Source organism: Pogona vitticeps, chromosome 10 (genome assembly GCF_051106095.1).
Source record: "Pogona vitticeps strain Pit_001003342236 chromosome 10, PviZW2.1, whole genome shotgun sequence".
Classification (NCBI taxonomy): domain Eukaryota; kingdom Metazoa; phylum Chordata; class Lepidosauria; order Squamata; family Agamidae; genus Pogona; species Pogona vitticeps.
The window spans coordinates 4,478,359-4,500,108 of NC_135792.1; the positions used below are offsets into that span (position 1 = coordinate 4,478,359).

The 21,750-nt window shown below is 45.4% G+C and overlaps 1 protein-coding gene across 3 annotated transcripts; it reads right to left on the reverse strand.

Moving 5' to 3' along the window:
• Positions 1 to 2,029: 2,029 nt before the first annotated feature.
• Positions 2,030 to 21,419, reverse strand: SALL1 (spalt like transcription factor 1). Of its 3 annotated transcripts, XM_020807573.3 has the most exons (4): positions 21,220 to 21,322; positions 9,230 to 9,313; positions 5,418 to 8,836; positions 2,030 to 3,705 (listed from the first exon to the last, which is right to left on the reverse strand). In XM_020807573.3, the coding sequence occupies exons 2-4, from the start codon at positions 9,267 to 9,269 to the stop codon at positions 3,265 to 3,267; spliced, it is 3,900 nt and encodes a 1,299-aa protein (XP_020663232.3). In that variant the 5' UTR covers positions 9,270 to 9,313; positions 21,220 to 21,322; the 3' UTR covers positions 2,030 to 3,264. The 3 variants fall into 3 exon arrangements, with proteins under 3 accessions (XP_020663232.3, XP_072836941.2, XP_072836942.2); XM_072980840.2 differs by lacking the exon at positions 9,230 to 9,313 and having other exon boundaries at positions 21,220 to 21,419; XM_072980841.2 differs by lacking the exons at positions 9,230 to 9,313; positions 21,220 to 21,322 and adding an exon at positions 20,157 to 20,291.
• Between the last annotated feature and the right edge of the window lie 331 nt (positions 21,420 to 21,750).

Consider the following 21,750-nt stretch of genomic DNA (forward strand, 5'->3'; position numbering starts at 1 on the left):
TCAGAAACAACCCGAGGGGGGAAAAAAGAGAAGAAGAGCAGTTTTAAAGCCTATTTAAGAAAGGAATTCTAGTAATTACAGATAAAAACATAACAATAATCAACAACATCATCTCCCTTGCAGCTGATATTCTGCATTTCCAGTGACTCTCTCCAAAGCCCACCTCTTAAAACAGTTATAGCAAAAAACTGTTGGAAGTATTTTTTTTCAAAACGACTTCAATTTGGGCACCAAACGTGTCTGCACATGGAAATTGCTGAGGGAGGGGACTGTTTAAAGTGAGCAAAGGCCCTTTTCCCGAGATGGAACCAAAAAAGGGGATGATTCTGCTTGCATGGACTTCCAAGGTACTGTACATTGACACAACCTTATGGGACAATTGATCTGGTTGATCATTTGTAGGTCAGAAGACATGGGAAGGAAGATACCTTTTTACCTTATTTCCCTCCCAAAGTAAGGTGTCTACAGGACCTGTTGCCTTAAAAATGCAACCATATAACCGTATTTTTTGCTCCATAAGACGCACCTTTCCATAAGACGCACCAAATTTTTAGTAGAAGAAAACAGGAAAATATAATCTGTTTTCTTCGCTCCATAAGACGCACAGACTTTCCAACCCCTTGTTTTGTGGGGGAAAAGTGCGTCTTATGGTGCGAAAAATACGGTACATGGTTGATCCCACTAGATTCCATAAGACTTTATCACTAAAGAGCAAGTAGAGCAACCGGTTCCCGCCTGCCCATATTCATCATGCAGCTGAACCAAGCCATATAACTCCTGATCCAGAAAACCATGAAGAACTATCATGTACAGTGGACATTTGCAGACTTATCTTCCATGACATGAAGGCAAAACCACCCTGATTACACCTTCCCTCGTTCCCAACCAGCAAGCAAATGAAGGATCGTGACAGAGGACAAGGAACCGCATCCTCCCTCATGCACAAAATTAAGATCCTGGATGAATCTACCATGAAGGAAACAGCTTTCTTTAGGTTAGGGCTAGGAAGGATTTTTATGGGCTTGGTTTGTACTTATGCACACACACATTGTCTACATGTCGGATGGAAACCCTCTCCTCTTTTGGATTTAGTAATTTTCGGCATCTCCTTGAAAAGAAAAACAGTTAAAGAAATACATCACAGTGGTCACAGTGATGCAACCCAGCAAAGGTCATGATGCAATTTCCTGGTGGATCATAACATATCAGAGATCTGCAGCAGCCTTCCACCAGCCTGCTCCTCTTCTTCAGACCTTTCTAATTACAGCTCCTATCATCCACAACCACCAGGCAGGGTGTCTAGGTTTGATGGGTGCTGTAGTCTAAAAACCACCAGGTTCAGGAAGGCAGCTGTAGTGTATGCTTGTAGGCACGCCTATACAGTGGTGCCTCGCAAGACGATTTTAACTCGTTCCGCAAAAATCGTTGTCTTGTGAAAAAATCATCTTGTGAGGTTCCCTATGCATCGGTCTTAAAAAAAAAGTCTTGTGAAGCATCAGTCTAAAAAAAAAAAAGTCTTGCGAAGCATTGGTCTCGAAAAAAAGTCTTGTGAAGCACGGTCATAGAAAAAAAGTCTTGTGAGGCACCATAGTGATCGCAAAAAACAATCGTCTTGCGGGTTTTTCGTCCCGTGAGGCAATCATCTAGCAAGGCACCACTGTATATTGCATCTGCACTTTCTTAACTGGACCATACCATGCAAAATGTTGCCTTCAAAGATGTTCCAGAATAAATACACCTTGTTGGTTTTTATCCACCAGCTCCTTGACTCTGGCTAAGATCCACCAGCAAAGGAGAAGGAGCTGACAGTGTGAAATCCAGATCTGTTATTCTCTTTCTCAGCCTGAGATCCACCAGTTGGATCGCCTCTCCCGTGGTAGGCTCACCACGTTTGCAAGGTAGCTCCCCAGATCAACAAGGGGATCAAGGAAGGGGCTGACGCAACACAAAAGCTGGTACTCAGTCCAAGCCATCTCCCCGAATTCCCCCGACCCGCTTCTTTAAACACATACACACAAGTCCAAGTTCATCTGTTGAAAAAAAATGTATTTGATTACTCGCGTAAAATTACAGTATCTCTGCTGTTAGTAAATATTAAATGTTAAAAGAAACTCAACCTATTTCCTTTCGGCTTTCCAAGAAAGTGCATATAACAGTCCAAAGGATTTCCCCCCCTCCCCCCTCCAATACCTAATACAAAATAAACAAACACTATACTTGATCTGAGTCAAGGAGTTGGTTTGAGCTCATTGGGAAAATATGTACATTTTAATGAACTCAATATTTCTCATTGTATGTACAAGAGCATCTAAATTTGTCTGTATAAGGTTGTTCAAGATGCCTTTTAGCAGCACGGAGTCCAGCAATTTTCCCCCCTCTCTATAGTGAATATATTTACAAGGCAAAAGGTTTTCAAACTACTGGAACAAGACTTTTGGATTTCCTCTAATCATCGGCGTGCTTATTTACTGTACAGAAACTTATTAACATCTAAGAGGACGCCAGTAAAAAGCACAGTACAAAGGACAGTTCCAAAAGGAGGAGAGGGGGGAAAAAAGAACTTAAAATCTACCCCACTCAAAGTAAAGCCGTTTTAAATTTCAGAACAGAAATTGAGAACAAAACAAAACACGCACACACACGACTGAGCCCGTCATGAAAGATGCACACGGTTCAGTTTTATATGGTCCGTTTTCATTCCTCCACACACATTAGTGGGTTGTGGGTTTTTTTTCCCGAGAATCGAAACAGATTTGCTGACAAAAATTGTCATCAGGATCGGAAGATACACACAGATAGACTTTCATCAGGGGATGGAGAGAGAGGAATAAATGAATTCCGGAGGCATGGTATCACCTCCGAAAGTTTCTGGGAAGCTGGGTATAGAAAATAAGTTAAATTCCAGAATGAGACCGGGGAGCGGAACAGACTTTTGTTGCTATAAATGTAACAGCACCACTTTAGTCAATTAGTAGTTTGACGGCACAGGATCATGATTATCATCATCATTATTATTAAAATACAGAAGATGGAAGTTAACGCTTGCACAGCCAAAACGGGGGGGAGGAAGGGGGGTATATCACTAATAAATAAGCCATTTTAAAACTCTAGATGTCGAACAGGGTACAAAATAACGTCTTTTTAATGTTGCTGTTTTGTCGATTTGCCAGAAACGAGAACAAGAACAACAACAACAACAACAACAAACAACCTCCCACACAACCTTAGGTTGCAATAACGGCAGGATCGTCCATAACATGGGTCCTAATTGGTTACAATCTCTTTGCCGTCCTCCACGAAACGTGCGAAACGGAAATTCGTCCCGTTCTCGCTGCTCGCCATTTTCTCCAGACCAGCTAGAGGCGCGTTAGGTTCCGAATTCTGGAGCTTCTCCAGGCTGCCGGTCAGGCCGCTAATCGGGGAGCTGCTGCCGTTGCCGAAGCCCCCCGGAATGGGAGGGATCCCACCGTTCTGGATGACCGAAATCTCGTTCGCCTTCATGGCCAAACCATTGGAGAGCGCGGCTGCGTACTGATTCCAGAAGCTAGAAGGGTCTCCGTTCCCTGACCTCGCAGCCAAATCTTTTGGAAACACATCTGGAAATTTTACAGGATTGCTCCCGAGAAAAGTCATGGGGCCGTCCACCGAAAGCCGTCTGCCTCGCCGAGCAGGTGTGTTGTTCCACATATGCGTCCCCATGTGAACCTGAAAAGAAACATGGGTTAGCAGTGGCATTCTTTATTGTTACTCATCACACAAGGATCTGCATCTCTAGTCTCATTATCTGTGGTAGGAACAGACAAGGACTTGAATATAATTTTGTACAATAAAAGGTGGCCAACTTAGGGCCTCCAGGCGGCATACAGCCTTTAGCCTAATCACTTGTGCCTTTCACCATAATTTCCAAAAGGCCAGCAACGGGTATGTTTAGACTTTGGCATGACTTTTGGAAGCCCAATAGATAGGGAGGAAAATTGGGGGAGAAAATGGTGATGGGAAAAAGATGAAGATAGAAAGAAATAACAATAAGGAGAGAGAGTGAGGAAACAGAGGGACACAGGGAGAGAAAGGAAACTGAGCGGGTGGTGTGAGGGATAGAATCAGGGAGAGTGGGGGTCAGTAAGAAAAATGAGCCAAAATGAGAAGAGGCTTTATTAAGTTATATCAGTAACATACTCCACAGGAAGCTTTGACTGGGAAATCTACCAATACCGATATTTGCACAAAACGTAACGTTCAGTTTCGACTTGTGAGTTCCCTATGCAATTTTACACACCCAAGCTTCTATTTGGTATGTTCTAGCTGCTTAAAAATCTAGAACGTGTGTGTGTGTGTGTGTGTGTGTGTGTGTGTGTGTGTGTGTGTGTGTGAGAGAGAGAGAGAGAGAGAGAGAGAGAGCACAGAAAACCAGACGCTTCAAATCCCAACTCTGGGACCCAGATGTTCTTGGACTACAACTTCTGGGAATTTAAGTCCAAAAACATCTGGGGACCCAAGGTTGGGAGCCATTGTTGTAACCACTTCTTTCTCTACTGGTGAACTTTGAATCCCAGACACTTTCAGGAGTTCTAATTTACCTTTTAAGTAAATGACAGCCGCCAGCCTCTGCACCATTTCCCCCCCCTCCAACTTGGGCAAGCCATAAGAGCAGTGGTCCCCAACCTTGGCGCTCCAGATGTTTTTGGGTTACAACTCCCAGAAGCCTTCACCACCACCTCTGCTGGCCAGGATTTCTGGGAGTTGAAGTCCAAGAACATCTGGAGGCCCAAGGTTGGGGACCACTGCATAAGAGGACATAAGAGTTTACTGCCCATAGGGCTAAAGTTTTCACTTTCTGAGTGGTGAAACCTAGATTATGTTTTTTTTCCTTCTTTAAAAATGTCTTGAGTTATATGTAAGTTCTGGGGGAAAGCAAGTCACTCATTTTTTACCCAGTCAAAAGATTTAATACATGAGATGAAAATGGCTCTCCCAAAGAACTTCTTATTCTCTTGCCCACAGACTTCATATAAGAGGCGATCTCACAAAAGCTAAATTGTGTTTAGCACACCATTGTAGAGATTAGCACACAATTGAATCTCTACAATTGTGCGCTAAACTTAATTGTTGGGCATAAGCCCATGTTCTATCCCAGAGAACCATGAAACATGTACAGCTGTAAACATGTGTCCTTGTGCACCATGTAGAGCAAGCTTAGTGGACATGTGTGTGTACACCATTCCCATCTAAGACAGGAACAGCAGCATAAATGTGGGAATCATACTGGCCATGTAAAAAAGTGTACAGTTGCCCTGACACTGAAAGTGATATACAGGATACAGAAGCACATATCAAGAAAAGCTTCTCCTCTTCTTTTTGGCCTCTCACAATTTGACATCCAAGCAAAATACAGCCCAAGAAGAAGCAGCTGTGTGTACCTTAAGGTTGCCTTTTGTCGTAAACGCTCTCCCACATATAGTGCAGGCAAAAGGCTTCTCTCCTGTGTGGGTTCTTTCGTGGATCTGCAGAGCGCTGGAGGACGAAAAAGTCTTCCCACACGTGTTGCAGTAGTGTTGCTTCGGCGTTCGTCGAGGAAGAATGGGAAGCAAGACCGGGGACGTAGCGGAAGGTGTCAAAGGCCCCGAAGGGAGTATGGTGGGCGATGCTTCTTTGCTGTCCTGGGGAGAGCCGTGGACGAAGCCATTGACCTCAGTCTTTATAAGAGACGAGAGGGGATTCACAGGTATTGCCGATGAGGAGTTTGGACAAGGGCCGAGGTTGGAACTGGGTTCAAAAAGCTGTGATGGTAGATCCCGCATTTGATGGGTCAACATATGCTGCTTCAAATTACCCTTTGTGGAAAAGCCACGATTGCAGACTGTGCAAATAAACGGTCTCTCTTTGGTATGACTTCTGTAATGAATGTCCAAGGCACTCTGACACGCAAATGTTTTGCCACAAATGTCACACGCTGTGTTTTTAAGCTTGCCTCTGTCTCGGAAAGGAAACAGCATGCTCAGGGATTCTTCCTTGATCATCTTTTCTGGGTTGCTTGAGGTCAAGTCCAAAGCGCCACCATTGGCGAGGGCCAAGGGCCAACCATTGGCAAAGTCGCTCAACACCGTCCGGGCTGGTTTCTCCTCGGTGCTTGGCGATTTGTGGTAATCGTTCATGCTGTTGGATGGGGACAAGGCCTGCATGGAAGAGGTAGACTCTGAGATAGCAGGACTCCCGGCGCTTTGGCTTTCCATATCGCCACCGACCGACGATGAATCGTTCGTCATGACGTCCCCTTCCACTGAACCATTCTCCACGGACTTCAAACTCGCCTGAAGCTGTTCGGCAAGGCCTGCGTTGATCATCTTCATCTGGTTTTCCAAAGCAGCAATACTCGACATTTCTGGGGGAAGTGGGGAAGAAGATAAACTATCTTGAGATGCATCAATGGATTTGGGTGTGTCTGGTACACTACTATCAGGACATTCATCCATGTTCTCATCAGAGAAATTATCCAGGTCATCGAAATTCTTCTCATCAAAAGATCCTGTGTCGGATTCCATGGACTCAGGATAGTTTTCAGTCACAGGAGTGTTGGGGATCTGGCCTCCCATGTGCATCCGGATGTGCTGCTGTAGCACAACGGCGTTGGTAAACTTCTTCTGGCAAATGGGGCAGGAGTGCTGGACTCTCAGTGGGGGCATGGCACGGTGGACACTGTAGTGCGTCTTCAGATTCCCTTTCGTCGTGAAGGCCCGTCCGCAGATCTTGCACTTAAACGGCCTTTCGCCAGTGTGGGTCCGGTAGTGCATTTTCAAAGCACTCTGGCAACTGAGAACGCGATGGCAAATGAGACACTCGTTGGGATCGATTGCCTTTTTATCAATATTTTCCACGAGCTGCTGCAGTTTCGATGTCTCGGAGGAGGGCGTCGCATCCAGCAGGCCTCCAAATGGAAACTTTGCCTTAAACTGCTCAGACATGAGAGGCATGAGGGGATTGCTGTTAGAGCTGGAATCCACCGCAGGCGAGGGGATGGAACTGTTCACATTCGCAGAGGCACTGGGCACCTGAGTGTTATCTTCTAGCTTGTTGTCGGGTTTGTTGTTCATAGTTTGGAAAGTGGCCACCTCCCCTTCAGCCAGATGCCCATTTATGTTCCTCCCAGCAGGATGGACAGAGCCCGAGTCACTTTTGACAGAGCAGGCAGGACTGGACGAGGGATGGGTGATGGGAATCGGCTGAGGCTCTTCCGTTTTGATGAAAGGGGTCAAAGCGGGAATGGTGGGGGGAAGCGGAAGGCCCACCGAGGTGGTCAACGTCGATAACACCGGCTTGCTGTCCAGCCAGCTTGTTACAGGTTTCTCGGGCGGAATCGACATTCCGTAGGGGATCCCTGTACTCGTGGGAACGTTGTCCAAATGCTCCGGGACCGGGTAGGGGTTCATCTGAATGTGCGGGTATTTTTCTTTATGCCGTTGGAAGTGGACTTTTAAGTTCCCTTTGGTGGAAAACCGGTTCCCACAGATGTTGCATTTGAAGGGCCTCTCTCCCGTGTGAGAGCGCAAATGGATTTGCAAGGCACTGTCACTCCCAAACACTTTCGCGCAGAACCGGCATTTATGCTTGAAGAACGCCTCGTCAGAAGTACTTTTTGCCTCAAAGGGGGCTAGATGGGGTGGTTTGTTTTTTCTCTGCTGGGACAAAGCAGCCAATGAGTTTAAGTCCTCAGCAGGCGTTGCAAGACTGGACAGTGGGTTGGGGAATACAGAATTGCTAGGGGCGGGTTGAGGTAGAAGAGGGTTCGAGACAGGGCTTAACAGGCTGCTTATTGCAAAAGCTGGCGAGGTTGACACGGTCGCCGGCGGGTTGCCGAGCTGCGGGCCACCAGCATTCGTAGCCACTTTGTCAGAGGACGGTGTTGTGACTGCTACAGCAGGGAGGTTAATATTTGGAGACGAGCCACTACTGGATGGAATTATTGGGTTGCCAGGATTGCTCTGAGGTAGCTGGAGAGGGGGTAGTTGCTTCACACCACTGATGCTGGCAGACTGGCTAGCGAGGCTCTGCGCCAACCCGGCGGCCGCCGCCAGCTGTTGGGATAGATGGGAACTTAATGTGGACAAGGGGTTGGCTGATGTCCGCAACGTGCTCGGAGAGGGGGCCGAGGCTGACGGCGGGTCCGCGTTCTGGGAAGCCAGCAATAATATTTGGTGACGAATCTGTTCGATCAGTTGCAACTGGTGGATCTGCTGTTGCTGCAGAGCCAAAAGCTGCTCCATGAGTGCAGGGACAGCGAGCTTGCTGGCAGTGGCCCCGTTGCACCGCGCTTCCTGGGAGAACTGAGCCACCGCCACTTTCGTGCTCTGAAGGTTTTCGATGATGACGTTGCTGTTGATCACAGAGAAGCCGCCCAGAGCTGTCAGTTCCCCTAGTTGAGGTAGAGAGGTTGTGATCGCTGAGGTACCCACTGTGGAGCAGTTGCTGCTTGCAATACTGGTGGTGACGTTCTGGGAACTACCGCGCGGGCTCTGGCTAACGCTAGAAGCTGCCGCAACCATGGCGTCTTCCTTGTCAAGTTTGTTGTTCTGCTCGGAGAGGTCGTCACAGTCTACTTGATCCATGTTATTAGCTGTGTCATTCCTCGGTCCGTCCGGATTATCGGCGGGGGAGCTTGGAGGGAAGGCTTCAGAAGGAGAGATGGGATTTTCATTCACAATTAAAACTAATTGATTTTTAGTACAGTTCTTCTTGTGTTGCAGGAGATCTGATAGTTCAAAGAATTCGGCACAGCATCGGCTGCAAACGTGGGCGTCCTTCGGCTTGGCGGTTCGATTTGTTTGACCCTTCTGTGTGTCTCCTGAAAAGATCAAGGGAAGGGGAGAAGGGAAAGAAAAGAGCAAGATTAGCCAATGAGCTGAAACAAAGTGGCTTCCAGAAGAGTGGTGGGCAACTTAAGCCTTAGAGGAATATCAATATCATAAATGCTTCTCCACTGAGAAGACCGTTTCCTTGACTCGGCTTCACTCTCTCATCTTTTAATCATGAGTGGCCCTCAGTTTTCTGTTACTTTTTTTCCAGGGAAATCATGACTTGTGTTGCATTACAAACTTAAAAGAAAACCTGTGTTAATTTACATCTAATTGTGCCAAAGTTTGGTGTCCTTTCAGGACAACCTATAGATGTTACACCTCCAATCTCAAGAAGGAAAGTTCATGGGGCATACTAAGATGCACCATGTTCTGTGAAGTACCTTTTAATATGCTGCAGCTGGTAAAGTTTCTACTACACATCACCACGACATATCATTGGATATGAGCTATCATCTCCTGGCCTCCTGCATTCATTTTAGAAGACAGAATAGGGTTTGGAGAGTGAGGGAATGTAGAGCACAATAAATGGAGAACGTCTTGCAGGCAGAGTGCAGCTATGCACCCGTGGCTACGTCTGGTTTTGAGCCACGTCAGTTTGACATGCTCACTTACAAGCCCGTCGCATCCCATTTTTACAGTAATGTGCCGTTTAAAAATAATCTGTATAAAAATCACATTTAAATACGCACTTCTCAGGTTCTTCTCTTACGCATAACCTGCTTAGACCACATGGGTCTCCCACCTCGGTCAAAACTTGCTTTATTCTAAAGCACATTTTTTTATATAAATGCACATACGGAAAACTAATTTAAAAGTGCAAGTCCGATGGGTCACATAAAAGCTCTGTCCAAAACGTCGGCTGTGTGATGAGCAGAGGACATTGCAAAAATGTGCAGAAGTGCCGAATCTGGGGTGTCATTATCATCTGAGGTGCACGCCAGTTCTAGAGGTGGAGAACAGTGAAGTTTACAACTACAGTACATTCTCAAAGGTAAGATTCCTTGTGCATTTTCATCTCAGAGCAAACACGGGTGGGGAAATTTGGGAAGGAGGAAAGAGTGTGACAGTCGTGATCTCAGAAAAGGGGTTTTGCGAATATACAGGCAGCTGAAACTTTCCTTGTGTTCTCTCCCCTTTCCATCGCCTGCAGGTGTCATCACTAAGCAACACAATAGGGTTTCGTGAGTTGGAGAAGAAACTGGTAGATCTTACAACATTTCATCCCACATGGTATCTTTTTCTCACTCCAGGGCATTTTGGGGAGGGGGGAATGCTTCTTAGTCCCGAATATTGTATCAAAATAGATGATACATGGGGGAAAAAGAAAGCAACTGATTTGGGGATTCATCGATATTGTGCTTGATTTTTAAGACAGTACGAGATGAAGTTTTTATGGTTACCCTCAGCTTTGAGGATCATTTCCTTCAGATAATCCATGCAGCATGAACCAAAGGGACTGGGGCAGAATGCAATTCCATATTGATTTCCAGTGCTCAGTACAGCTTCTGGCTGGCAACTCAAGCATTTGAAACACTCATTAGAGTCCCAAGTTCGCTGTCAACCTTGTTCGTCTTCAAGAGATTCGAGGGTGTCTTTGACAGTCACCCCCTCACTAAACTAATTTGTAGTCATTCAAGATCCCAATCAGTGGTTGACAGGAAGGAACGGGTGGAGGGCTAAACTGAAGAAGAAAGCATGGGCCACCCAAGCTTCAGGGTGACACCAGCGAATAAACAAACAAACAAATAAACAAACAAGCCAGATTTCACATTCCTGCAGAATGCCTGAGCCAACCCTGATCCTTTTACAAAACATTCCAGCACATGTAGCGGCTTTGCGGAAGAGAAAATGGAAAAGGGAGAAATCCCCTGTCAAAGAATAATATTCATATTTTCACAATAACACATTTGTTGCCTAATCCCGCTTATGATGCTTAGTCAAAGGCCCGAGGGATCGCTGAGCTCGGCTGTTGCTTCAACCTTACGTGGCCCTCCGTGCGTTATGAAATTTTTTTTCTAGTTAAGAATATTTCAGTCCACGCCAATGTTACTAGCCAGAGAGCTCCTGACTTTACCTTGCAAAACTGCCTGTTTTTAAGGGTTTCACATCCGTTGGGACATTAAGTCCCCTAATCAACAGGACTTAATTGTGTGTGTGTGTGTGTGTGTGTGTGTGTGTGTGTGTGTGTGTGTGTGTTACCTGGAAAGCCCTTTTAGGGTCTCCATAAGTCGGTTCCGACTTGACACCACAACACATTTTTGTTGTTGTTTAGTCGTTAAGTCATGTCCGACTCTTCGTGATCCCATGGACCAGAGCACGCCAGGCCCTCCTGTCCTCCACTGCCTCTTGGCAGACACACACAAACACAAATGTGTTTAGGATTGGGGGGTATCAGATTGCTTTCTTTTTATTATACCAGTGCTAAGCCCAGCCATACTAGGGTAATTCTCTGGGTAGCGCCATTGCAAATATATAAGATCTCCCAGCTCCATGTAGTCATTGTATTTTTACAACCACGAAGATTAGATCAGAGTATGACCTCATAATCCATAAAAGCAGCATTAAAAACTAGATTTCTGGGAAACAGAAAAGAAAACACACCATCAAAAAGAGGGCTGGGAGAGAGAAGAAGGGACAGAGATGAGCTGTTAAGAGAAAATGTTTCTATACAATAAGAAATCAATCTGGGTTGTTAAGGTTGATAACCCCATTGCAATCTTCCCTGCCTGAGTGTGTATCAAAACTATTTGCTTTTAACTCTCATCAATTGTTTAACAGATAGCTCAGAACCTTTCATTAGGGGGGAAAAAACCCTTTCATTTCATGTTTATTATCACCAGTTGCTCCCTTTTCTTATCGCTGAGATCCATTTGTAAATTAAACGTTGCAAAAAAAAAAAAAAAAAAAAAAAACCATCACCACCCTCTCTTCTGACTTCAAACTAGCTGATCTTACTCAGAGAAATATGGCTCCCTATTGTTTTCTCAGCGTGGGGACACTGAATTCTCTTGTACAGATTGTGTGTGGTCAACTTGGAAAGCCTAGAAAGGGGGTTTGTTGGGTGGGGGAAGCCCATTTAATTTACGGATTACTTCCCTGCCTGGTTGGCTGCAACGCTAAAATCAGATAATAGGTAGTTTCCATGACTTCCAAATTAAATCTCAGAAGAAAAAGAAGAAAATGAACATTAAAAAGTTCCTAGGAAAAAAATAATAATAACAAAGGAGGGTAGGGGAAGCAGAGAGAGAGAGAGAGAGAAATATAATTTGCTTTTACAAGTTAAAACTGATCCAGACTTATAAACAGTCATTGAATGTAAGGAAAGGAAAGCAGATGTCCCTGAGTTTTCTTAAAAGGAACACTTTTTAAAAACAGCCCACCGTTCAGACAGAATGGAGGCTGAACTCTGCTTAAGGCTCCCTCGGTTTTCCTCTTCAGAATCTTAGCTGGGAGAAGAAAATGCTAACTTACTCTGCAAATAAGAGAGGGGGAAGCCAAAAGCCCACAGTGAATCAAGCTTTTTTGGTCACTCTTGTCTGACACAACCCAATAAATAACATTGGAAATGTAGTAGTGGTGCCTATAGATCTAAAAAAAAAGGTAGAGCGAAAGATTAAATGGAATCCATTTGCATACATGGCACTAGTTATTTCATCCACACATTGTGACAAACATTGAATTCAGAGCATTGTATTTTGACAACTAATTTCAAATGGCGCATCCATTTTAGATGCTTATTTTAAAACGGGGAGGGGGGGATGAGAATCTAATTCTGAATATAGCTGAGAGACATGCTCTCCTTTCCTCTCTTCACATTTCCATATATAATGGCGATGTTTCCATCTACTTTTACAGCCAATTATGAAGGAACAAAAGCTATTCTGTTTGTTCACACATTTGCCACAAAATGCATTAAAACTATTATGTCAGCATGTTCTATTAAGCTCCGCATTCAGTTGAAAATACTTTTCAACCAGATCGCATTTTATCAAAACATAAAGCCCACTTTAAAACATAGTTTTGCTTGGTCAGCTGCGCTTAGACAAATAATGACAGATTCAAAACTAAATAACTAGCAAGGGAGGGGAGATCAGAAAACTGACTGATGAATTGTACACATTACAATGGATTTACTTCAAATATTTAGCATGCTTGTTCTAAAAAAAAATTTTTTTTGAAACCTGGTCTAATTCTTTCTTCTTGCCCTTCTAATAGATCATGACCACTCTGGTTTACAAAAAGCCCCTGTTCTTTTTTTTTAATTTATCTACCTACAACTTTCCTCTAGCAAAAGGTTGACAAAACAATCATCATAACTCATCACATTATCTTTGTCAAGTTACTAAGTCCTCCAGCCTTTCCATGAGAAACAGGCGGCGCAATGCATTCGACTTGCAGAAATCAAGATATATCTTTCCAATGTGTCAGGTTCTCCCAAAAAGACAGAATGTTGGATCTGTAACGAACTAATAAAAAGGGGGACATGCGGGGACACACAAACACACCCACCTTAGACCTTGCAAAACCTTTATTCAAAGGTGCAATATAAAAGAACTTCTTTTCCCAGTGTTAACCAGGCTGACCTCATTTTTTTTTCCAAATCAAGTTTGATATGTGAACAATTCTAACGTAATTTTAAAATGATATTCTACTACTACTACTATGTGGTACAAAGAGTAAAAACCAAATATACAACACTGTTCAGCCACAGCCTAAAGTCCTATATGCTGTTGTGAAGTGTGGTTGAAACAAGTGTGGTAGCTAAAAAACGGTACAAAAAGAGTACAATATAAAGTAACCCTCCATTACCCTTATGTCCTGCTTTCAGGCAAAAAAAACCCACATGGTATTTTTAATCATATTAATTGGCAACCTGATAAACCAAAGCAATCGCGTATATCACCTGAGAGCAAGACTTTGTCATTCGGTGCATTGTTTTTCACAAAAGTGCAAACCGTTATCTGCAATCAGTGCTTTTGAAACAGAAGAGCCAAAGATCCTTATTGATCACCAAACACAGAGAGAAAAGCTGTACTTTTGCCAAAAGGAATAATTAGCACAAACACAGAGAGAAAAGCTGTACTTTTGCCAAAAGGAATAATTAGCAATCACTTGTAAAAATGTTTCTCCAGCAAACTCATACAGTATTAGAAAATCTACCGGTGGCCAATCTGTGACCAAATGGTTCTTCCAAACTCATGAGAATTTCGGGGCTAAATCAAAAACTCTTTGACCCAGCGGGATGATTTGTCCCACAGAAAGGAAATTCAACCTATTACAGAAGGTTTTTAACTATTGACTAATCTGCAGTTTAGAGAGAGCATCCGATTCATCTTTCCTCCATCTGCTGGCACAGCTAAAAGATGAGGCTCTGCCAGCCCCAAACTTTCTCACTAATAACCTCCAAGTTTCATTCCTGACTACTCAGAGAACTCATTTTCCATTTCAATGCAAGATCCACAGTTAACTTTACAAGCCTAGGCCAAGCAAACAACGCACACAATGGTTTAAAATATGCTTTGAAATTTGCCAACGGTTTTCCGATTTATACAAAGGGTGAGACAAGTTTAAAGGGGGGGGGGAGATGAGTTGAGAATCTAAATCATTTCTCTTATCAAGTTTTATTTTTCTCCAGTCCAAACAGTGCTTGGAAGCAAGGGGGGAATTAAAAGAGATTTATGTACTACCAAATATTGTTTTGAAAACTCTTGGGGAAAAAAAAAGATTTTAGTGATGAAACACCCTCATGATACATCTTGTTTATGGCACTCATAGGAACATATCCTGCTTTGGGACAAACCTACAAAGCAGAGAGTTTAAAATGTATTTCTTTATATCCGACGAAGTGGACGTGCCCACAAAAGCTTACATTAAAATAGAATAGCCAGTCTTTAAAGTGCCACACGTTTTTTTTGTCTTTTGCTTTGCTTTGTTCCTTTGGACTTTGCCTCAAACTGTTCAAAACGAGGAGCAAACTCATTCCCACGGATAAATGAAAATGGACGCTAGGTGGGGTCTCGGTGGCAACAGTTCCTCCTGAAAAGTTGAGAGAGGTTTCATTGTGACAAGCCCGAAAAGGGGCGTCAGTGGCGGAGAGGGAAGCAATACCTAAACTTGGATTGTGTAAACATTGGCAAAAGAACAAGACACCAAATCCCTGTTGTTTGGAGTATGTGTTTGGGGGGGGGGAGAGAGAGAGTAGGAGGGAAGGAACTGTGGCAACTGGCTGTCAATCTCCACTTTGGGGGGTCTGGCAGCCAAGAGGGTGGCGAGGGAATAGGGGTTAGCCAAAGAAGCCCAGCTGATAAGGTGGGGCTAAAATAAACTACCAGCTTCCTGCTAAGACTCCATTTGGGGGGTCACCCGGGCGAGATACTGAACAGCGGAGTGCAATCTGAACTTTGTCACCTCGGGCAGCGGGGGAGGCTGGCAAAGGTTAAAACAGCTCAAACACATTGGGTTTTTCCTTTGCACCAGTTGGCCAAGAGGCCTCGCCGGGTTGACCCCGGGTGCGAGCAAGCAACCCCTTCCGCCGGCAGCATCTGACTTTTCAGAGGGTTTTGTGTACATCTCATCATCTGCCTTGGGAAAGTTGCAAAAGGCATCGGAAAGCTCAGCCCTCTGGAAGTTGCTCTTCCTAGCAGTTCTCCCTCATCACCCCCTTTATTCCCAAATAATTTTTTCCCTTCTCCACCTCTCAGGAGGGGTAGGCAGGAAGGGTACTTCCATGAGCTGAACAAATTCCATAAACTGCACAAATTCCATTTTAAAAAAATATTTTCAACTCCTCTATTCTTCTCTTTGTTTGCACATATATTTCTTCTGACGAATTGAACATATATTTCTTTTAACAAATTTCTTTTAACGAATTGAACATATATTTCTTTTAACAAATTGAACCAGAAGTGCAAACAAGGAGAAAAATAAAGGGGTTGAAACAGTCATTTAAAAATGACTGTGTGAAGCTTAAAAAACTTTGCAGCTTCCAAAAAAGTGGGTTGAATATCTACTGATCCTCTCACATTATTTCACCCTCAGCATACAGCTCCATCTCCGGGAGAAACCAGACTTAAAACCCATTGATAAGCAGGCCAATCCCATCCATTTAAATGGGGTTTACTCCCAGGTAAATGTGTTGAAGACTCTCCGCAGACTTACTCCTGACTCCTAAATTGCACTCGGAAATCTCTTGGCCTCAAGCACACGCAACCTCCACATAATTCTATAGATCAGCCCACATAATTCTGTAGATCAGTTCACTTGTTACACTGCTCCTGTAACAAGTGAAAAACCAGGCCTTATTAAAACAACCCAATTTCCAGGCACAAACTAAAAATATCATTAGTCCTAATTCAGACACTATATGTCAAACGTAGGCTGAAGCAGTATTTCAGGATTAACATTAAATCTTAGCTCAATAGCAAAAAAAACAAAACAACCTCCCAGTTTGTTGCTCCTGTATTTAAAATGCGATGATTTTTATCTTAGCCTGTTTGGAGCGTTGTGTGTTCTGCTAACAGGCTTCTCGCTGCATCGCATAACTCTGCCCCAGAAATATGTCCCTGTGCTAAGATTAGACCATTAACCTCAAACAAACTGCGAAAAAGCAAAAAGAGCACGCCCAGCTCAACCCATAACCAGAATTCTGAAAAATGGCAGATTCATAACACAAACCCTAAAACTATCTCGTTTAGTTTATCCTGTTTAGTGGAAGGCAGCTAACTCGCTCATGAGTGGTACAGGAGCACGATGCCATTTCTAAGAAGCAGCTTTTTAGACTGCTATAGACAACTCCACAAGCAAACATTAACTTGTTGAATACATTTTGCAAAACCGTGCTGTATCCTTTTCATTAAAGCCAGTCTTTTAAAAAATATAAATAAATCTGGTGGCATGGGTCAGCAGCATAGGACAAAAACCACATTTTCTTTAGAGCAGAGTGAAAACATCAGTTAACACTACAGAATCACTGGGGGGGGGGGGAAGAGATACTGTTATCACCTCTCGAAAGATAGAGAGGTTGGTTACTTTCAGCTGCCGGTCCAGGAACTACACATTGTAGATTTTTAAAAAGAATAATAATACCAAAAACAGATTACTAGGAAGACAAACAAATAACTAATTCCCAAGGGGAAATTCTTCCGGACTGTAATTTGTAAGAAATTATATTTTACATTTTCACAGCTATTGTTGCTAGATTAACCGTGATTAGAAACATGGAGGTTTCTTGGGGATTTAATTGTCTTAACTAATTGCAGCTTGACACTGTCATGTGGGCACATGCACGCAGGCACACACAAGCTGCATATCATCTTAGAGCATATAAAAGTCACTGAAATATAGATCAAAGAAAAAAAAAAGGAAGCCCTCTTGATTGAAAGCTTTAGCAGGTTCACCCTATGCCATTATTGTTACAACATATTCCACCCTGTTAACACTGTTACAGACTGTAGCCTCCAGGCTATTGGGTCAAACTTATTGTCCAAGTATAAAAAAAAAGTAATAACTAAATATATTACTGCCCACAAAGAGAAGATGAAGAAAAGTTCCAACCACATTTTAAAAGCTGCTTCCCCTCACTTGCCTCATATAATAATGAATTCGCCAAAGGATCGGGGTGGAGGGGGGGGGACCCTTTCAGTATTTAGTTAATTCAACGAAGGAAGGTCGATTCAACACAATTGAATTGAGCCTTGCCTTGAGAATCTAGAAAGTCTGTGCTCATTTTAAGTACATCTCAGCAGGAGACAGGCAGGGATGTAAACTCCTTATAGATAAAACTAGATTTTCATGCTGTTTTCAGGAGGCAAAAATGTACCCCCCCTCCAAATGGCTAAATTACTGTGGGTGGGTTGAGGGACGGAGCTGGGTCTTAGGTCAAGCCATCTTTAATTTGTTAACCGATCAGAAAGAAGCCGAAAAAGACAAAACACTTTAATAAACGAGAGGGGGTAAAGCAGTATTCCTTTCTCCTCCACCCTTCTGAAGGCCATAAAGTTCTTTTTGTTTGAATCCTCGTGGAGAAAAAAAAGAAGAAGAAAAACAAAACGAAAACTCTCACAAGCCGGGGACTGGAATTTCAGCTTGGTGTGGCAGGAGAAAAAAAGAATAACAAATGCAGGAATGTTATAGGTATACATGGAGGACGCATTTCTGATTTTAGAGCACAGATTCCAGGGAGTTCCGCATAGCCATCCTCTAAAGAAGTTTCTCCTCTCTTTTTTTTGACAATAATTCCGGAGTTTCTGCCAAGAATTTGAGCCCCTTTGCAAAATAAATACTAATATATATTTTTTTGAAAAAAAATTAAAATGATGAGACGCTTTCTAATTATGACTGGAAACCCAGAGGTGGCCGCAAATTTTTCACAGCTTCCTCCTCTTTGTGGCAAGATGGGGGAGAGAGGTGGGCACCTATGAAATAGGGGAGGAAATCCTTTAAATAAAAAAGGGGGGGGATGTTTGGCCTAAAGCTGGCATGAAAAGGCCAAACTAAAGCAGTTTCTGTGTGTCATCCAACTCCCAAAAAACACACACTTCTTCGGTTAGTTCCCCTGGATCTGTAGAGGAGGGGGAAATGTTCAGAGGCTAAAAGGGGGGGGGTGTTTGTTGGCTGTGACTTTAATGACTAAGCTGGTGGGGGGGAGTGGAGCTACCATTTGGTGACTCATTGGCACGTAATCTCAACCACCGGGCCAAATCGCTGGAGTCAAAAAATGGGGTCGCTTTGGTTATGCATGTACAGGATGGTGGGTTATGGAGGAGGAAGGGTTTCGAGGAGTCGGGGAGAGCATCCAGGCTGCTTCAAGGTCCAAAGGAAGATAAGGAGACGTCGCTTATACACATGCCAACCCTGCGGTCTGTTTTCGGAGGTGCTGGGTTCAGAGAGAAACCTGTCTTGCAGGAGAATTGCCTTTCCTGAGAAGAGAATTTTAGAACCGCTGTCGCACACCGGCCTGGGGTGGGTGGGTGGGTGGGAAGAACCCCCCTCCTTTACATAATCGGAACAAGAGAAAGGCTGAGAAGCGAAAACACACACGCACACACACCTCCCAATTTATTCTCATCCGGCCTCTTCCCCAAGCTTTCTCCCTTTTGCCCGGAACTTTTGATCACAGAGTCAAACCCCCCCCCCCCCGCTTCGCCTGCGCGGCTGATTTCCAGCCTCGCCCGCACGTGCACGGTTTATTTGGGAAGCCCAGCCCGAGGCAAAAAGCACAGGAGAACGCGCACGCATTTATACACGGGTAAAGAAAGTGGAAAGGGGGGGGGGGAAGGAGGGGAAAATATCAAAGATGTCCGAAGAAGCGAGAAAGTTAACTCCGTATTTTTACGCACACTTCCAGAAGTGCGGGATCTCTTTCTGGCCAGAGAAGTCGTTTTTTGGAGAACTGGTCCAGGATCACAACCATCCCAACTGCCCTGGATCACAACCACCCTACCTTTCCCCTCCTCATCCTTTCCTTCCCGTCCTCCTGTCCTTCAGCTTGCGGATCAGAAACCTTTACAGGGTTGAAAAGGCCGCTGAGCTTCTATGATGGCCCTCTCTGTCTTCCTCCGAAATCCTGTCCTGCAATACTCTTCAAAGGGAAACAGGAATAAGGAAGGATCCTTCCCTTCCTCACAGGTAACCGAGATCCCCTTCACTCTCACCAACTCTGGAACCAGAGTGTTTTGACTCCCCTGCTTCTCTCTCCGGGAAAGACCCGGTCTGGTCAATTTCGCTCTCATGGCCGGGTGAAATTGACAAGGCCGACGCAGAGACGGATCGGACGGGTTACCTGTTCTGTTCTCCCCTTCTGTGCCATCATCACCCCTTTCTGCTCATCCACACATCCACGCTCACTCCGAAGCAGGCCCCTTTATTTCCCCGGCCCTCTCTTCGCTGCTCCCATTTCCACGATCCGGTTTAAGAGGCTCAAGCGTAAGCGCACCCGAATTATTTCTCTCTCCAATGTTTATCTCTCCACCCCTGCAAAGCTCCGTGAACTAACCACCCGCTTCCCTCTTCTTCTCCAAGGCTGCGCTTTCCCCAAGATCGCTTTCCCAGCGCCCGATCCCCTCGATCCAGAAAGACACCCCCCCCTCCTTTACCCACACAAGGGACCCGGAGACCGATAGCCACAGCCGCGGCAGAAAAATCAACGCCGTCCTGGTAAAGAGAAAGGCCGAAGGAAAAGCCGAGGAGCCCGATCGGGCTGGACGGAGCGGCGCGGCGATGCCAAGCCAAGGGGGGTGAAAAATCCAGCGCCAAGCCGGGAAAACGCGTGGCCACGCCGGGTACCCGCAGGCGATCTCAGGGACTCACCCATCAAAGCTCAGCCGGGAGCGAGGAGGCTCTTTCTTCCCAAACGTGGTGGTTCTTCTCTCTTTTTTCCCTCGCCCCCCTCCCTCGCCTTTCTTTCTTTTTCACTCTCTTCAAAATTTAAAGATGAAGTGGAAGGAAAGTGGAGGAAAAGTTGGTGCGCCCCAGCGCAACCCCGCGTAGCCAGGGGTTTCTGGAGAGGGAGACGCGACTCCCAGCCAAGGAAAGTGAGAAGAACCGGATCTGGCATTAAATCTCTCTCTTTTTTTCTTTTTTTAAGCAACAGGCCCAGCTACCTGCATCCCTGAAAGAGAGAAAGGGGCCCGAAGGCTGGGGGTGGGGTGGGGGCGGGAGGGGAGAGAGAAACTTCTAGGACCCCCAGGCGCCCACAAAACCCACCTCGAGCGTCGGTGCCAGGACTGCTTTTTACGCGCGCGCGTGTGTGGATGCGTTCAGGGAGAGAGCGGGGGGGGGAGCGCGGTTAAGGGAGCGAGATCCGGCCCCAGCTCGCCAGATCGAAAACGATCCGGCCAGGGAAGAGATCCCCCAGAAGGGAAACAAAGTTAGCACCGGGATGGGGGAGGGAGGAAAGCGACGGGGGGGGGGGAGAGAGAGAAAGCGAGAAGGAAAGAACTCCTAAGAACCACCCAGGAATCGAACCATCACAACAAGAAGCCAAAAAACTTCAGCTGATCAACTTCACTCTTTTTTTTAAAAGCCACATTCTCTCCCTCCCTCCCCCCCCTCTCTCCCCCTCCCCCTCCCTATTCTCTCTCTCTCTCTCTCTCTCTCTTCCTCCCTCTACTTCCATTCATCTCTCGCCCTGAAGGTAAGTTTGTTCCATTTCTTTTGGGGTGGGAGAAATCCGTTTCATTTAAAAAAAAAAAAGAGGGGGGGAATGTTGTGTATCTGGAGAGAGAGAGAGAGAGAGAGAGAGAGTTTTTAAATAAAAAGACCCTCTTCTTCTCTTCCCCCCCCCAAAAAAAAACCCACCCCCCAGCAGCAAGCCGGATCCTACCCAACCCCCCTCCCCCCCCCCAAAAATAAAATCAACAAAAACCCTCACCATTGCGCGGAGCTCTGGAGGCGAGCACCGGGTCCGTCTGGAAATGCTGCGGCTTCGCTTGTTTCCTGCGCGACATGCTGGCTCGCACATCAGCTGGGGCAGAATAAAAAATTACGAAAAAAAAATCTTCTCAAAATTACGGAAATCGAGCCTGGCTCTCCCCCCTCCCTTTCCTCCTCCTTCTCTTCCTCCTCCTCCTCCTCCTCCTCCCGGCTCTTCCCCTCCCTCCTCCTCCTCCTCCTCCTCCTCCTCTTCTGGCGTGCCCGATCCTCCGCGCACGGCGCATGTGTCTTCCTATAATTGTGATGATCAATAATGCATTGCGATTAATCATGCAAGGAGGGGGAGGGCCTTCTCCCTCCCCGCTCCCCCCACGCGCGCGCTCGCGCTCCCGTGCGCGCCCCCGGAGAGGCGATTGGCCGAGGGCCAGAGCTTTCTCCCCCCCCCCTCCCCAACCCCGCTCGCCTCTAATCAATGAGCCGCTGATTTGCTGGCGACCCTTGTCCCTCCGCCGCCGGCGCCCAATGAGCC